The sequence below is a fragment of the Heptranchias perlo genome, chromosome 11, assembly GCF_035084215.1.
Source record: "Heptranchias perlo isolate sHepPer1 chromosome 11, sHepPer1.hap1, whole genome shotgun sequence".
Taxonomy (NCBI): domain Eukaryota; kingdom Metazoa; phylum Chordata; class Chondrichthyes; order Hexanchiformes; family Hexanchidae; genus Heptranchias; species Heptranchias perlo.
The window spans coordinates 53,360,107-53,374,782 of record NC_090335.1 but is presented as its reverse complement, the minus strand read 5'-3'; the positions used below and the strand labels follow the sequence as shown (position 1 = coordinate 53,374,782).

General features: G+C 46.2%; 1 protein-coding gene across 1 annotated transcript in view; it reads right to left on the bottom strand.

Moving 5' to 3' along the window:
- The window catches only part of LOC137327346 (suppressor of tumorigenicity 14 protein-like), a 113,606-nt gene that overhangs the window by 97,278 nt on the left and 1,652 nt on the right, over nt 1-14,676 (bottom strand). Inside the window, exon 2 of the mRNA XM_067993047.1 lies at nt 6,395-6,635. Within this exon, the coding sequence (XP_067849148.1) occupies nt 6,395-6,635 (241 nt within the window). The remainder of the gene's footprint in view (nt 1-6,394; nt 6,636-14,676) is intronic.

Genomic DNA, 14,676 nt, shown 5'->3' with positions numbered 1-14,676 from the left:
TTCACCTGAAAGTATTCCTTTCCCTCACAGTCTTATATGCAATCACCCCACTGAAAACCTGACATGGGCTCAAATTGCATTGTGCATGCACCTGTCATCACACCAATTATAGGCTGCTTGCTGACACTTGCACACTGTCATGGTCCCCAAAGGTGAACCTTTTTCATTCTTTTTCAGGGAAAAAATGGTTCATAATAACAAGCAAGAAATGCCACAAGTGGGGCCCCACCCCATCTTTGCCCTTTCATGCCACATGAGAAGGAAGATTTGGTGGTCTTCGGGAGGGAAGCACTAGAGGGAGTTGAAGATGGGTACGTTGGAGGACAAAATCCCCCTGGAGGTTCCAGCCGGAGGTTCATCTGGACATTCTGCTTATCTTCCATCTAACCTTACTCTGCCCTGATACCTGTCAGCAAACTAGATCATGAAACCCTCCTGTTATTCCTACCAAAAGTGACACGTCGGGGCCGATTTTCAGATGGCGGAGCTGGTGCGTTGGGGCTCCTAAAATCATAGAAATTCGGAGCGGGTTTGGAGCCCGGCTCGAACCTGCTGACTTTCGGGTTCCCCAGTGATGCGTTCGGGTGCGTGCGCGCCTCCCGAATGTGGGACTCCCACCGGAAATTAAAGCCGGTGGGATGATGATTTACATACTTTTACACATAGTTAAAGTACTTGAGATAGCTGATTGAGTAGATATTTTGGCAGGGTGCAATTTTGAAGGATCCTCAGCGTGTTTCCCATGCTGTGGGAAACACTCCCTGTTGCAACAGACGTGTTTCAGCCAGCAGCCAGTGTGAGATGCAAAGGATTATTTGACAGATGGGGAGAAAAGGTCACTTATTGCAGCAGGGCATTCTGTCACTTCAGACAAAGTTTTGGCTGCAACACCTTTGTGTTTCCACTCAAAATTCTTACTTTCCACCCAAAACTCTGCTGTGCAAACATATTTACCTTCTTTGTGGACCCCCTCAAACTCACACTGTCAAGATTGGGGGGGGCGCCATGGCAGCATTCATCACTTTATCCAAGGACGAGCAACATCACCAGCCTCGCCAGGCACACCGTCCACCTCCACCACATGGAGTTCCACAACACAGTACTGCGCCATAGGCACCTGCACAACAGCACGGAGAGCGACAACAGGGAGAGCGGTGTCGCAGGAGGCACTACCCTCGCAACAGGGTCCACAGACCGAGGCTCAGCTTCCTGGACCTCTCTGAGGAGCAGTGCATACGGAGGCTCAGAGTCAGTCGCCAGGTAGTCGCAGACATCTGCAGCCTCCTTCATGCTGAGCTGCTCCTTGCTGGGCCGAGCAGCATCTTCTTACCTGTCGCTGTCAAAGTCACCACTGCCCTCGACTTCCTCGCCTCCGGATCATTCTAGGGTGCCACCGGGGACATTGCCGGGGTCTCTCAGTCGTCTGCACACAAGTGCATAAGGCTGGTCACTGACGACTTGTTTCGCAGTCCTCGCACTGCGTCAACTTCCCCATGGACGACCTCAGCCAGATGGAGAAGGCAGTGGGATTCCACACTGTGGCTGGCTTCCCACGGGTGCAGGGTGTAATCGATTGCACCCATATAGCAATACGAGCACCTCCACAAGAGCCAGGACTGATCATCAACAGGAAGGGCTATCACTCCATCAACACTCAGCTCGTTTGTGACCACCACAAGACATTCCTTCACGTGTGCGCCAGATACCCTGGCAGCTGCCACAATTCCTTCATCCTCCGGGAGTCCAAAAACCCGCCCCTCTTCCACGCACCCAACACCCACAAGGGCTGGCTCCTCGGAGACAAGGGATACCCCCTGCACACGTGGTTCATGATACCTCTGAGGAACCCCACCTCTGAACAACAGCGTTGATATAATGACAGCCACATCGCTACAATTGAGCATGCTATAGGGCTGCTCAAAATGCACTTCAGGCTCCTTGATCGTTCTGGGGAGCACTTCAATACACACCAGACAGAGTGGGACGCATTATAGTCGTGCATGGCACAACAGAGAGGGGTGCCGCTTGAGGAGGCCCCATCCACATCTGCCACCCACATTGAGGAGGAGGCGGAGGAGGAGGAGGAGGAGCAACCCATGGGCAGAACATTGGCTCACTTGGCTGCTCGTGAGGCCAGAGAGTCACTGATATGTGAACGGTTCTCCTAACAGACAGTGTGAAGAGTCCACTCCTCACCACCTGGACAGAGCAGCGGCCACACCAGTGCCCCTCTCCCCCGCGCCCTGCACAAAATAGTCCTGCAATTACACATACGCCCATTGTAGAGTGACCCAATGGGTGGCATCAAGTGTGGGCATCCATGGTGAAACTCATGAAAGGGCCTTATTACTTTAGTAAGTAATCAGAGGCCTACGCCCTCTGGGTTTTGGTGCCCCTGAGGGCCCCTCCAAAGACTGCTCCACCTGCACCTATGCAGGGGCAGACTCGGCCACCTGGAGAGGAGGCAGCATTGCGGGTACTGGTTGAGACGTGGCGGCGCTTTGAGTGGCGTCCCCACTTCCATGTCCCCTTTCGCCATCATCCCTCCCCTGGGCCAGGCCCACTCCACTCCTACCACTCTGCTGGACAACAGTTTGGAGGACATGTGTGAAGCCTTGTAAGGCCAGTGCTAGAGTAAGGCCTGCCTGTTTAAGGTGGCAGAATGTTGTTCACCCTGAGTCCGAACGGCCGTTGTCAGGGCCTGAATGGACTCATTTGTGAGCCGTGCTTGAAGCTTCATGGGGGCTAGCCTTTCCTCTAACGCAGACATTCCCGCGCTTACCCGCGACACTATCTCAGAGATTCCCTCCCGTACCTGTGCCACCATTCCACTCATACAGGAGTTGGACTCCTCCATCCTCTGCGCGATTGTGGAGAGTGCGCGTGGCACCTGTTCCAGCACCTCGAAAATGTGCTGCTGCCTCTCGATCATTCTCCTTTTAATGGATGGCCCCAGAGTTCAGCATCTGTGTGCAGTTGAGCAGAGCCTGGACAAGAGTGCTCCCACCGATGCGGACTCTCCACAGCTGCCCCTGCCACCAGCGTCTACTCGTGTTCACATGTGTATGGTAACACACCATGTGCGGCCCTAACTAACTGAGGAATGGAACCCACTGAGGTGTGTGTATCTGCGCTGGTGGATGGCTCGCTCAGATGTGACGGTGCACCCTCAGAGGCCGGCAGGTCTTCTGTGGAATTGCTCTCCGCCGTCAGTGGTAGCTGAAGGCCCTGTAAGAGAACAGAAGGCAATATTAAGCATGATGACAGATGTTGAGGTGCTGAAGTTGGCAAGGCATGTTAACATCAACTGATATTGTGTGTGCTAAATGTTAAAGTTCTGTCACCAGACGTTTGTTGGGTGTCAGTCTCGGCGTCCATGATGGACAGGCACTCAAGGGCGCGGCTCAGCTCCAGCACCTCCTGCTCTGCATCTGTAAGCACGACTACCTGTTGTGGCCCCCCTCCAGTTCTCGCCCTCTCCCGTGCATTCTGGGCTCTCTTCTCCTATAAGGGGAGAAGGTAGAGACGCGTGAGTGAGTGATGGTGACGTGGCCAACCGATGAATGCATTGGCTTGGGTGCGGCTGGTCGTGAAAGAGATGGATCAGAGGGTGAGTAGGAGACAGAGCCATGAGATTGTATGAGGATTGGGTTGAGTGGTAGTGGTGGGATGAGTACTGAGGAGGTGAGGAAGTGCAGGTAAGTTGAGGATGAGCTTTGAGTGGGTGTGAGGAGTGATGTGAAAGAGTAGTGTTGGCAGTGCAGAATGAGTTGGGGGATTGGGGCAGTGATGTGGAAGATGGAATGTAGGAGAATGAGTAAGTGTACTCACTTTGGCTGACCTAGTTAGGTCACTGAAGCGCTTCCTGCACTGGATCCAGGTGCGCGAGATGTTGCTGCTGCTGGTGACCTCCTCTGCCACCTCGAGCCAAGTCTTCTTCATGGCAGAGGCAGGCCACTTCCTCCCAACCATCGGGTAGAACACATCCCTCCTCCTCCTCATCCCATCCAGTAGTACCTGGAGAGGGGCATCACTGAATTTAGGAACAGCCTTTCCCCTGGGCTGCTCCATTGTGCTGTTCGGGTGTTTCCTCCAGGAGAAGCCATTGGAGGACTGCCCCTTAAAATAGAGCTCCTCCAGCTGACAGCTTGTGAAGCGGGTGCGAAGTTCCCTGCTCCGCAGGTTTCGGACGCCAAACCCAGAAGCACCGTTAAGTGGCTCCAATTTACCCTCATTCACATGGGGAATGGACGGAATTTATTGGGCAGGTTACCCATGCGCCCAATCACCCCCCGCTGCCATCCCGCCTCCCCGCTAATATCGGGGCCGTGAACTCAGCTACTCAGCAACCCATTCTAATCTTTCTTCCTCCTTTCATCCTCTAGATTTGCCTCATGAACTGGAAGAAACGTAGAAAGAACAAAAAGCAGAACCTTTTGTATTCAGTCCTGTCAGCATATCACAACATTTGCGGTCACTCGCTCTTTCCCTCTCAGGACTTCCTCACCGAGGAGCATTAGAGAATGAGGCAGAATGGAGTGCACAGGATAATTGCAGAGAATGAGTGGGCAGGTGAAAGGAGGGCTTGTAAGTTGAGAGGGAAGACATTGCTGACCATAAAGTCAAGAGTTCTTTCCCCGTTGCTGAAGAGTCTGGGATCCAGATCTCTCAGGCACTGCTTTTAAAAGGATGTTTGCAGAGCATCAAACATATGTGCAAGCATGAGGGATGGTCTCTGAAAATGTGCAGCAGATGGAAGGTCAATTGGAAGAGTCCACAATTTGTATCCACAACACCATGGTTTTTTTGATGTGCAGTCCACCTTGTATTGTATGGCAGCTCCAGTTTGATCTGTAACAGAAGCTCCTACAACAAGCATCTTATCTTCTGCCATGGATGTTCAAACTACTGTCAGTGGTCACCAGGAGAGACGGCTTTCTCAGGCTTTCACTGATCTGATTGGTATCATTAGTCGTGCTTTCCTGTGATAAGTGCCATGTAGAAACTATGGCCAGCAGTCGTGGCATGTCTACAATGAGCTCACACGATGCAGCTATCTCTCAGAATAGTTGAACATGTGTGCCATCCAGTTGGCCCCCTCAGATGCTTATACAAATGGCAGAAAGGGGATAGAGTCAAGCTGCCTATAATGCACCAGCACAAGAGGTACAGCCTACAGCAGGTCCATTTCAGGGCTTAGCTGCAATGAGACAAGGATCACATTGGTCCCTAAGGTAGCACAATCACCTTTGGGTTGGAAGGTTGTGGGTTTAAGCTCCAATCCAAGACTTAAGCACATAATCTAGGCTGACACTTCAGTGCAGTACTGTGGGAGTTTTCAGATGAGATGTTAAAGTGAGGCCCAGGCTGCCTACTCTAGTGGACATAAGAGAAACACAGTACTATTCAATGAAGGGCAGGGGAGTTCTCCAGCTGTCCTCCTCCGAAAAAGGAAAAGACAGAGATATTCCAAATGGAAAATCCATTTTGGCCTCTTCAAAATTGTTGGGGGGGGGGGAGGGGCATGGGAGCCCCACAGCAGAAGGCACAAAGGTAAATGATAAAGCAGTTGTCAGCTATGAAAAAAGTAAAGGGAAACTGATGAAAATTGACCAAGAAATAAACTTTTTATGACTTTTTTTTAAAAGACTGTGTGGACCCTTTAAATGAACTTCTTCACTCCCTAGCAGTGATGGACACCTATTTTATATGGGCTGATTTACATTCAACATTAAAGAGTTGATCATACAGAAAATGGGCTGTATGACATTACCATGTCACTAATGCCTCTTTTAAACATGCTCTCCCGTTTTAGGGCAGGTGTTTCCCATGTCGGTTGAATGTGATTTCAGAAAATCAGGAAAGTATAAAAATTGGCAGGGATCTGGCTTTGTGGATCCCTGGTCCTGCCAACTCGAGTACAACCTGCAAATTCAGCATCGCATTTTTAATAAAGACAAGCATCACAGTTTGTGGTTAAAATTAAAATATGGAAAAGTTTATCTTGCCAACATCACTTCTGTATTACTCCTCCAACCACTGTACAGAATCACCAAATCAGAAACACCATTAACAAGCTTAAAATTACTCCAAATCAAACCAAGCTAGTGGACAAACACCAGAAAGAGACAAACAAAAGTGTATTATATTGAGAGACACTCCCCTGATTACTCAGTGAGTTTATCTAGCGTGTAGTTGAACCATATAGGTCAGGAAGGTCTGGTCTGTACTTGCGGAACTAATACCTCCAAAAATATTTAAAATCTGTCAACGTACCTTTTTGCCCGTCGCCTGTAAAACAGCTCCCTAGATGTCATAAAGGTTTATTACAATCTAAATTAGTCCTGTGATTCAAATGTTAATGATAAATTTTAGCACTTTTTTTTTTACTTACAAACAAAGTACCACAGAATGGCTGCAGCTCCTCCAAATATGACCAACACCAAAAGCACCATCAAAACAATTTTTGTTGGATGGCATCTCTTTTCAGACATATTCTGTAGGGCAGTTCCTGGCTGTCTGTAAAGCTGCGCTACTTGTGCAGGAACTCCTGGATTCAAAGCTTCATGGCACAGTGGCAGGTATTGTGTAGGAAAGTGCTGTCTCATTGAACAGTCTGGTGCAGTTGGAACTGTCTGAAAATGATTGTACAATTTATATTATTCAAATGTTACAGCAACTAACCCTTTGAAGATCATACAAAGATAATCTTGTAGTTTATTCAGGTAATATTAGAAAAGAAAGGCATAATCCTTTATTTACAGAAAATTGCTTTTGCTGATGATGTATGACTTAAAACTGTGAAAGATATGATGGAAATCTGATACAGCAATGTAAAAGATACATTACATATATTATATATCAAAAAATCTTGATCAACACAGATTCCTAAAGAGTATTTAAATTTCTGCACAAATGTTAATGTGTATTGTATTAGGGTTAGGGATTAGGGTTAAGGTTACCCTAGAAAGGATTAATAAGCAAGGTTACCTCTAATGGGCTGAATTTTCTTCCCATAGCAGGTTAGCAGCAGGGCAGGACTTCTGTCCATTCATGTGACTCCACTGCTAACCTCTTGGTTTTTCTCGGGAATCCCTAATTATTTGTGCAGCATGGAATAAAACTAAATATGCCTCTCCTCATTCAGTTACTATCGAGGGAAATGGAGTGATTCCGTAGTGTTTAAAACCTTGCAGCTAATTAAAGAGCTACAAGTATTTCTGCAGAACGGGAACCAAAATGTCAAAAAGTGCAGCAGCCTCAGTGAGGGGGGAGGGGGGGTAGAAGCAGGAAGGGCTCCCAGATTCTCAATGCATTCATGGCTATTTTACTGACTGAAGAGCTAGAAAGGATAGACTGTTGGGGGACTTAGGGCAGGAAGCCCATATGGTTCAGGCCATATGAAGGAAGATTGCTGAAGCAGTGAATGCAACCTCCACCTCCCCAAGAACTGCCACATAGTACAGGAGGAGGTTCAATGACCTCATAAGGGTGACCATAGTAAATCAAGGCACTGTTCCCAATGCACAACCAACACAAATCGTAAATGTTTCACTCAGCTCCTTACCTCACGTGCTCTTTCTGTGTCATCACTTGTGTTTCAGGGGAAACTGACTTTTGCAAAAGGAAACCCCTGGAAACAGCGAAGCACCATGTTAATTCACAGCCACTCTGTGAACTCACATTGCCTGCCACAAGGCAGTTGATTTACAGGGACAATGCACTTGCAGGTCTCACTATCATGGCATATATATGGGGGAAAAGGAGTGCTCATGCCACTCACATTCCTTTAACATTGTGTTCTCTCTCTGCAAAGGATAATGTTATGCATAGCCAGTGCCAGAAAAATAGCACTGGGGGTGGGGGGAGGAGGTGGGCGAGGGAGGAGGGACACACCATCACTGAAACCCCTGTACAAAGAGGAAGCTATGCCCAAAGTAGGCAGACAGACAGGAAAGTTTGTGGGAGATGGCAAGGTGTTAAGGGAAGGCTGGGAAAGAGTCAGCAAGGCTCATCATAGGTAGTGTCAGCTTTTTGTGCTTTCTCCATGTATTGCAATGCCGTTATACTCAGCTGCAATTTCTTGAAGGGGAAATGTCACAATCTGCATGGGTAAACAAGATCATCTGTTTTTTAACATCATAGAGGGTGTCCTGTTGGGACAACTACTTCACCCTCTAAGACTCTAGGGGAACCTTCCCTGTCACACACCGCTCAATATCATCACACTCAGGGAGCTGCTCATAGAAGGAGTTGAATTAGGAGCTACAGCAAGTAAGGTAGCTGGCACAAAGAGTAGACACAGTGATAAGAAATAGTTATAGATGGAGTGTATGGATTTATTGATACCTTTTGGTGAATGTTGTTCAGGAAGGTAAACATAGCTTGACGACATAGAGTTCAGAGTTCATTTCTGTGTATATTTGCAACTATTTGGAATGGGATGATAGTGAAATTGAGGCAGAAGTCTTTGGCAATGAAGGACTTTGTGAGAATGAAGGGTGGGAAGAACTAATAGGTGTGAAGTCATTTTATTTGATGTGTCAGCTTTTATTCATTGAAAGAACTGAGCTATAACTTGTCTCCTTCTTTCTCCGGCTGCTGGCTGATGTCTCTCCTGTTCCACTTCCTCTCCTTCCTGTGCACCCTTCTCATGCTGTGGGAATGGAGGTCCTTCCATACCATCTTTACCATCATCCGCTTCAGCTTGCAGAAGCAGCAAACTTTTTTTCATAGCAATAATATATAATATGCAGCAAACTGCAACGATTTTGGAGACTCGCTGGGTTGTATTGCAAGGCTCTGATGAATTTATTTAGGTACCTAAAATGAGACGTCAGAATGGCTTTAGTCTACTCTATCAATCTTCTTCCAGTACAATGGGTCTCATTTATATCTGTTCTCACCTTGTCTGCAGAAGCCTTATTGGAGTCATAAGCTACGAGTGCAGGGGATAGCCTTGATCACTAATCGTGATACACGGCTTTGAGTCATCAGAGCTAGTATTGTGAAATGGCACAGAATAAAAGCATCATGATAGCTTCCTGGGCATTGTGCATTCATGTGCAGGATAAGCTGCTTGTTAATAGCTGCAAGCCTTTCCTGTTCATGAAACTGAGTTGGGGGAGGGGGGTGTTCTCATATGGGTTTTCAGTGCTACATGTGCTTTGACAACTGCTCTTTGCACCTGTGTGAATTCTGCCAGATTGTAGAACCGGATAAATCACTCTCAATGTTTAGCTAGTTCCATTGACAAGAAAATGAACTATGCAGCCCACCTGAAGAGAGCATCAGTGATTTTCTTAATAAATGGTGACTGTTGTCTGACTAATATGACAAATTTCACCAGATGCTGCTTGGAAGGATACAGTTGCAAAGAAATTCAAGGCAACGGTGACTTTTATCGATATAGACAATGCTGTTCTCCTGGTGAAAGTGGACTGCACATCTTCAGCCAGCAGTTGAAATATCTCCCCAATTGCCTCTTAAGGGTTTTGGTTTGTAAACCCTGTTGAGTGGGTATCTAGAATCATAGAATGGTTACAGCATGGAAGGAGGCCATACGGCCCATCGAGTCTGTGCCGGCTCTATGCAAGAGCAATCCAGCTAGTCCCACTCCCCTGCCCTATCCCCATAGCTCTGCAAATTTTTTTCCCTTCAAGTAATTATCCAATTCCCTTTTGAAAGCCATGATTAAATCTACCTCCATCACCCCCTCAGGCATTCCAGATCACAACCATTCACTGTGTGAAGAATGTCATCATGTAAAGAATTTTCTCATGTCATCTTTGGTTCTTTTGCCAATCACCTTAAATCTGTGTCCTTTGGTTCTTGACCCCTCCGCCAATGAGAACAGTTTCCCTCTATCTACTCTATCCAAATCCTTCATGATTTTGAATACCTCTATCAAATCTCCTCCCAACCTTCTCTACCGCAAGGAGAATAACCCCAGCTTCTCCAGTCTATGCACGTAACTGAAGTCCCCCATCATTCTAGTAAATCTCCTCTGCACCCTAAGGTCTTCACATCCTTCTTAAAGTGCGGTGCCCAAAACTGGACACAATACTCCAGTTGTGGCCAAACCAGCGTTTTATAAAGGTTCACCATAACCTCCTTGCTTTTGAACTTTTTTTTTATTCGTTCATGGGATGTGGGCGTCGCTGGCAAGGCCAGCATTTATTACCTATCCCTAATTGCCCTTGAGAAGGTAGTGGTGAGCCGTCTTCTTGAACCGCTGCAGTCCGTGTGGTGAAGGTTCTCCCACAGTGCTGTTAGGAAGGGAGTTCCAGGATTTTGACCCAGCGACGATGAAGGAACGGCGATATATTTCCAAGTCGGGATGGTGTGTGACTTGAAGGGGAACGTGCAGGTGGTGTTGTTCCCATGTGCCCACTGCTCTTGTCCTTCTAGGTGGTAGAGGTCGCAGGTTTGGGAGGTGCTGTCGAAGAAGCCTTGGCAAGTTGCTGCAGTGCATCCTGTGGATGGTACACCCTGCAGCCACAGTGCGCCGGTGGTGAAGGGAGTGAATGTCTAGGGTGGTGGATGGGGTGCCAATCAAGCGGGCTGCTTTGTCCTGGATGATGTCGAGCTTCTTGAGTGTTGTTGGAGCTGCACTCATCCAGGCAAGTGGAGAGTATTCCATCACACTCCTGACTTGTGCCTTGTAGATGGTGGAAAGGCTTTGGGGAGTCAGGAGGTGAGTCACTCGCGGCAGAATACCCAGCCTCTGACCTGCTCTTGTAGCCACAGTATTTATATGGCTGCTCCAGTTAAGTTTCTGGTCAATGGTGACCCCCAGGATGTTGATGGTGAGGGATTCGGCGATGGTAATGCCGTTGAATGTCAAGGGGAGGTGGCTAGACACTCTCTTGTTGGAGATAGTCATTGCCTGGCACTTGTCAGCCCAAGCCTGGATGTTGTCCAGGTCTTGTTGCATGTGGGCACAGACTGCTTCATTATCTGAGGGGTTGCGAATGGAACTGAACACTATGCAATCATCAGCGAACATCCCTATTTCTGTCCTTATGATGGAGGGAAGGTCATTGATGAAGCAGCTGAAGATGGTTGGGCCTCGGACACTGCCCTGAGGAACTCCTGCAGCAATGCCCTGGGGTTGAGATGATTGGCCTCCAACAACCACTACCATCTTCCTTTGTGCTAGGTATGACTCCAGCCACTGGAGAGTTTTCCCCCTGTTTCCCATTGACTTCAATTTTACTAGGGCTCCTTGGTGCCATACTTGGTCAAATGCTGCCTTGATGTCAAGGGCAGTCACTCTCACCTCACTTCTTGAATTCAGCTCTTTTGTCCATGTTTGGACCAAGGCTGTGATGAGGTCTGGAGCCGAGTGGTCCTGGCAGAACCCAAACTGAGCATCGGTGAGCAGGTTATTGGTGAGTACGTGCCGCTTGATAACACTGTCGACGACACCTTCCATCACTTTGCTGATGATTGAGAGTAGACTGATGGGGCGGTAATTGGCAGGATTGGATTTAGAGTCATAGAGTTATACAGCACGGATAGAGGCCCTTCGGCCCATCGTGTCCGCGCCGGCCAAATTTGTCCTGCTTTTTGTGGACAGGACATACCTGGGCAATTTTCCACATTGTCGAGTAGATGCCAGTGTTGTAGCTGTACTGGAACAGCTTGGCTAGAGGCGCAGCTAGTTCTGGGAGCACAAGTCTTCAGCACTACAGCCGGGATGTTGTCAGGGCCCATAGCCTTTGCTGTATCCAGTGCACTCAGCCGTTTCTTGATATCATGTGAAGTGAATCGAATTGGCTGAAGACTGGCTTCTGTGATGGTGGGGATATCGGGAGGAGGCCGAGATGGATCATCCACTCTATGCCTCTATTTATAAAGCTCAGGATCCGTTTGCTTTTTTAACTGCTTTCTCAATCTGCCCTGCCACCTTCAATGATTTGTGCACATAAACCCCAGATCTCTCTGTTCCTGCACTCTTTTTAGAACTGTATCCTTTAGCTTATATTGCCTCTCCTTGTTCTTCCTACCAAAATGCATTACTTCACACTTTTCTGCGTTGAATTTCATCTGCCACGTGTCCGCCCATTCCACCAGCCTACCTATGTTTTCTTGAAGTCTATCACTATCCTCCTCACTGTTCACTACCCTTCCAAGTTTTGTGTCATCTGCAAATTTTGAAATTGTGCCCTGTACACCCAAGTCCAAGTCATTAATATATATCAAAAAAAGCAATGGTCCTAGTACTGACCCCTGGGGAACATCACTGTATACTTCCCTCCAATCTGAAAAACAACCATTCACCACTACTCTGTTTCCTATTACTTAGCCAAATTCGTATCCATGTTGCCACTGCCCCCTTTAGTCCATGGGCTTCAACTCTGATGTTCCTCTATCAAACATATAGGAAATAAACATCTTCTGAGATACATCATTTTAAATGCCTCTAAGCTAGCCTCTTTCATATCCTCATCTTCCTTCTCGTTAAAACATAGGAATACAGTGATTCCAATGAGAAATCCATGTCTCTAGTCTAAAACGTTACTATCTGTAGATCCGACTAAGTATGGCAGGAAAAGTCTTAATGGAACCTTCAGAGCACCAAACAGCTAAAATTGATATGCAGGCAATGTAACAAAAACCTTCAGGAGACAAAATGGTCAGGGATTTGACCATGCTACTAATACTGCCAATTAGAGCCAACTGGTGGTTTAATTTTAAAATTGGGAAATGTGCAGCAGGAACATTGGCTATGCCTACCTAGGACGGGTGGACGTTAAAGTGAAATTGTAGTTTTTTCAGAGTACAATTCAGATGCCATTTTATAGTGGTGGATTGGAGGCAACAGGCCTTACCATTCCATTTTATTCTGTTTAGTGCCACAAAACTGCTTGAAAACAAGTTATAATTTAAATAAAAATTGTAGCCCAATACCTCTATTGTATTGGCCCAAGATTCCAAATTTCCATTTTTTTCGGTTTTTTGTTTCCAAGTTTGCAAATGTAGATTTTGGATATTTGGGTTATTTTTCCAGCAAGATCTGACTCATTGTAATGCTAATGAAATGCTACACTATCAGATGTACCGGCATTAAACTAAGGCCCAGTCTGCCTGTTCAGGATGACATAAAAGGTCCCATGGCACTATTCAAAGATCAGGGGAATGCTCCTGGCCAAAATTTATTCCTCAATCAATACCACCAAAATAGATTAACTGGTCATTTGTCTCATTGCTGTTGTGCAAACTTGCCATGTGCAAATTAGCTGCCATGTTTGCCTACATAACTCTCATAACAATAGTGACTACATTTCAAAAGTAATTCATTAGTTATGAAGCACTTTGGGACATTCTGAGGATATGAAAAGCACTATATAAATGCACGTTCTTTCTTTTTTTAATGTATTTTTCCTTTATAATTATGATGATCTATATTTTTAATGGTATTTTGGTAGCTGGCCAGATAGTAGCCACTTTAAAATTGATTCTTTTTGCAGTTGTCCTGTAAGGAGCAGTCCTTGGCTGTGTCCTAAAAAATGGTGCTGGCCAGCCGACGGGGAGAAGGGATTCTATGAAAGTTGCTTTTTTTCCATAGGTGTAAAAACTGTCATAGAAAACCTGTGTGGCAGTTCCTGTGTGCAAAGAGGGTGCATAACTGTTGCCCATATCAAGGTTCCTTCAGTGCATTTCTGCTTCTCTAGGCTGCTAATTAGTTGGATTACTGGACTACTCAGTGAATATTCTATTTCACATCTAAACTTTGCATCATGGATATTGGTTCAAGGCAAAGGCAACATGTAATACTACAGAGAGTGGCCAGATCTTCAAGATGTTTTCTGGTTTTGTCATAGACTCTGGAAGCTATGTAAGAAACACTGTGATTCACCTATCTGCTTTGTAGTGGTTATGTTACTGGACTAGTAATCCAGAAACCTAGACTAACAATCCAGACTGTGAATTCAAATCCCACCATGGCAGTTTGAGAATTTGAATTCAGTTTTTTTTTAAATGTGGTAATATTAAAACTGGGGTATCAGTAAAAGTGACCATGAAGCTGTTGGATTGTCGTTTAGGGAAGGAAATCTGTTGTTCTTATCCAGTCTGGCTTATATGTGACCCCAGTTCCACGCCAATTTGGTTGACTCTTAACTGCCCTCTGAAATGGCCTAGCAAGCCACTCAAACCTCTACAGAGAATTGCAGTGGTTCAAGGAGAAGATCCACCACCACCTTCTAAGGGCAACTAGGGATGACCAATAAATGCCGGCTTTGCCAGCGACGCCCACGTCCCGAGAGATCATTTTTAAAATTAGGTAGAGAGATCGGTATTTATTGATTCCGGCGTACATTGCAATGGTAAAAAAGATTATTGTCCATGTGGTGCATGTTATATCCTAAATTACGTTGCACAGTGGATCATATGAAGTGTAGACTTTCCCATAGAAGTAGCAGTGGTAGAAAACAAAAAGTATCTTGGAGAACGCACAAATCCTAACAATCATCGCATCTAGTTCCTGATATTTAAAGTCATTTCATACTTCATACAATAACTTAACAGATTCATTAGGTTGAGGATTTCTTCTGATATCTATGATTTCTCTTTCTTCTTTACATTTTCCATAAACCTTCTTTTATTCAAAGCAGAGCTTTTTAAAGTTGTTTCAATTCAATTTTACATTCATCCACTTCTCTTTCTGGA